The sequence below is a fragment of the Montipora foliosa genome, chromosome 4, assembly GCF_036669935.1.
Source record: "Montipora foliosa isolate CH-2021 chromosome 4, ASM3666993v2, whole genome shotgun sequence".
Classification (NCBI taxonomy): Eukaryota; Metazoa; Cnidaria; class Anthozoa; order Scleractinia; family Acroporidae; genus Montipora; species Montipora foliosa.
The window spans coordinates 1,396,919-1,399,418 of record NC_090872.1 but is presented as its reverse complement, the minus strand read 5'-3'; the positions used below and the strand labels follow the sequence as shown (position 1 = coordinate 1,399,418).

The following is a 2,500-nucleotide window of genomic DNA, read 5'->3' as shown; positions in this document are numbered from 1 at the left end:
TTTAGTCTCCTGTTGTTTCAAAATTGTAGATATGTTCTCGGTAAAATCGGTGTCAGCTTGAATCCGTTTTTACCTTATAGGTTGAATTCGTGATCTGCATTTTACCTTGGTTGAATATGCACTCTATGATGTATCATACCTCCCCTCAAGCTTTGTCTTACGCAATTTCAACACACCTTTTTAATGTTTCATATCACCTTATGGGCTTCTGCATTCATACACTGATTCATTTAGTCTCAACATTACGACAAAGTTAGGGAACAAAGAACTGTACTGTGCACTTATCGGTGATCGATCTCGGACCTTCCAGATCTATACTGAGTCCTGTGTCTTCACCACTACACCACGAACACGAACATGCGCAACCCAAAACAGTTCTTTTCATTAATTACTTTTGTGTAAAAAGTCAATTGATACCTATGTATAAAGACAAAACTAATTCTAACCTGACCCTAATTTTTGTCTAGCCTTCATTTAGGCTCCAAAAAAGTTTCCGCTTCAATCCATCTGAGTGCGTATTCAATCTATAAGTAAAATGAGGATAACCAATTTAACCCAGGTTAAAACGGATTCGATCTGAGAACTGATTTTACCGGCAACATATATGCGAAATTTTATGGTCTTGAACTTAAAGGACTCGACAAATAAAAAATGTAGTCTATATGTATCAAATTATTGGCCTATATCGTTTGAAGGAAAGAGTCAAGTTTCGAAATCCATACATGGTCAAAACATTTCGATTTCCGCTCTGTAACAAACTTGTAAGAGTTCTAAATTATTTTCGATCTCTCAGTTACAGGGACGTATAACAGCATGGAAGTATTTTGGGTAGATTATAAAAAAACCTTTAAGAAAAAAGTAAACAAAATTCAATGATTTTGTGTGTGCCTTTACAAGACATTTAACAGGCGAACTCGGAAAACAACCCAGAAATGTGTGCATGGTGTTGAAAAATAGGCTGTTTCTCCAACATTGTCTTCTCAAAGATAGCGCCCCCTTGTGGATCAATATTTAAACTCATCAACTCGGGCGTTAACTTGTGCTCGACTAAACTGCACGAGCCCAGAGGTCTTATATTTACCAGTGTTTATTTTTCAAATTGTACGAAAAGAGGACTTACATTTGATTGACTATCTGTGATCATTAGCCAATCATAATGCTTAGTTTCTAACCTCCAGTGTTTTTTTTACTGAATTACCTCTTTCCTCTCTTTTGTATTGCGTTACCTAAAAATTGCATTTCTCTTAGCCAATCACAAACTATCCTAATGTTTTAATTGTCGTTTTCTTTCTTCACGTAGATGGCCAATGACCAAAACGGGACAGTTACTCCAACTTTGGAGCCCTTCTCTTCATCCGCGTGCATTGCCTGGCTGACGGTACTTAACATCGAAGCTGTTGCTATAGTGACCATGAATGCCCTTACAATCATTATTTACCTGAAAGAGCGAGGCCTTCGCAAGCGTAGCATGTACCTGGTGATCAGCCTGGCGGTTGCAGACATGTTTGTTACATACAACTTGATCGTTGAGATTTTGTGGTTGGGTAACAATTGTAACTTTTGGACGATTAAGATGTCAATAGCTATATTCAGCTTGAAGTACTTCTTTCCATCAGCCTCTGTAACAAACCTTGCTGCTATTTCTTTGGAGCGGATGCACGCAACTTTTCGTCCATTTAAGCATCGCCTCATCAAAAAGAAGATATTTGGAGCAGTTGTTGCGGGTGTTTGGTTTACAGCTGCCCTGTCTACAGCTATCCTTTCTTCACCATTTTTCCTGGGCCGCTCAGATATCACAACTTTCTTTCACCTGCAAGCATCATACTTGTCATTGGGGTTTTGTTGTCTTTTAATCATCGTTGTTTCATACACATCCATCGCTACTAAAGTTCACTGTGGAACGCATCCTCCGCATCATGGTACAATCAGAAGAGAAAGAAAACTGACCAAGACATTGTTCATTGTAACAATTGTATCGTTAATACTAGTGATGCCATTTACAATTTTCAGGTTTCTTTTTTGTGTTACTTTAGGCGAAATGTTTGACACCATTTCTGATCAAACAAGGCTCCATTTATCATATTCCTTAGGTTGCTTATTCTGCGCAAATTCTCTTATAAATCCATTGTTATATGCATTAAAAATGCCAGAGTTCAAAAGAGCTCTGTTTTTATTATTGCGTTGTAGATGTCGCTCGGAACCAGTTAAGGTCTTTCATCTTCATGACTTGAATGTTGTGAGATTTCACTCAGTTAACTGATGAATATGTGTTTACCAAGTATATAAAAACTGAGGGTTTTAATTTTTCGTGCGACTTCTCTCTTTGTTTTTAATTGGAAACAATTTATTCAAGTTAATATAAAGGAATATGTGTAAAAATGCATGAATGCTAAGATTGATCTATTCAAATATATTAAAATTTGTAAGGAATTGTTTTCTCTTTTCAGCTTATGTTTTTGGCTCGATAGTCACGTTTGAGATAAAGTACTAACTTTCTATA

The 2,500-nt window shown here is 36.8% G+C and overlaps 1 protein-coding gene across 1 annotated transcript in view; it reads left to right on the top strand.

Moving 5' to 3' along the window:
• LOC137998837 (substance-K receptor-like) overlaps positions 1 to 2,500 on the top strand; it is a 3,693-nt gene that overhangs the window by 675 nt on the left and 518 nt on the right. The window contains exon 2 of the mRNA XM_068844664.1: positions 1,301 to 2,500. This exon is cut by the window's right edge and continues 518 nt beyond it. Coding sequence (XP_068700765.1) covers positions 1,301 to 2,260 — 960 coding nt within the window. The 3' untranslated portion in view covers positions 2,261 to 2,500. The remainder of the gene's footprint in view (positions 1 to 1,300) is intronic.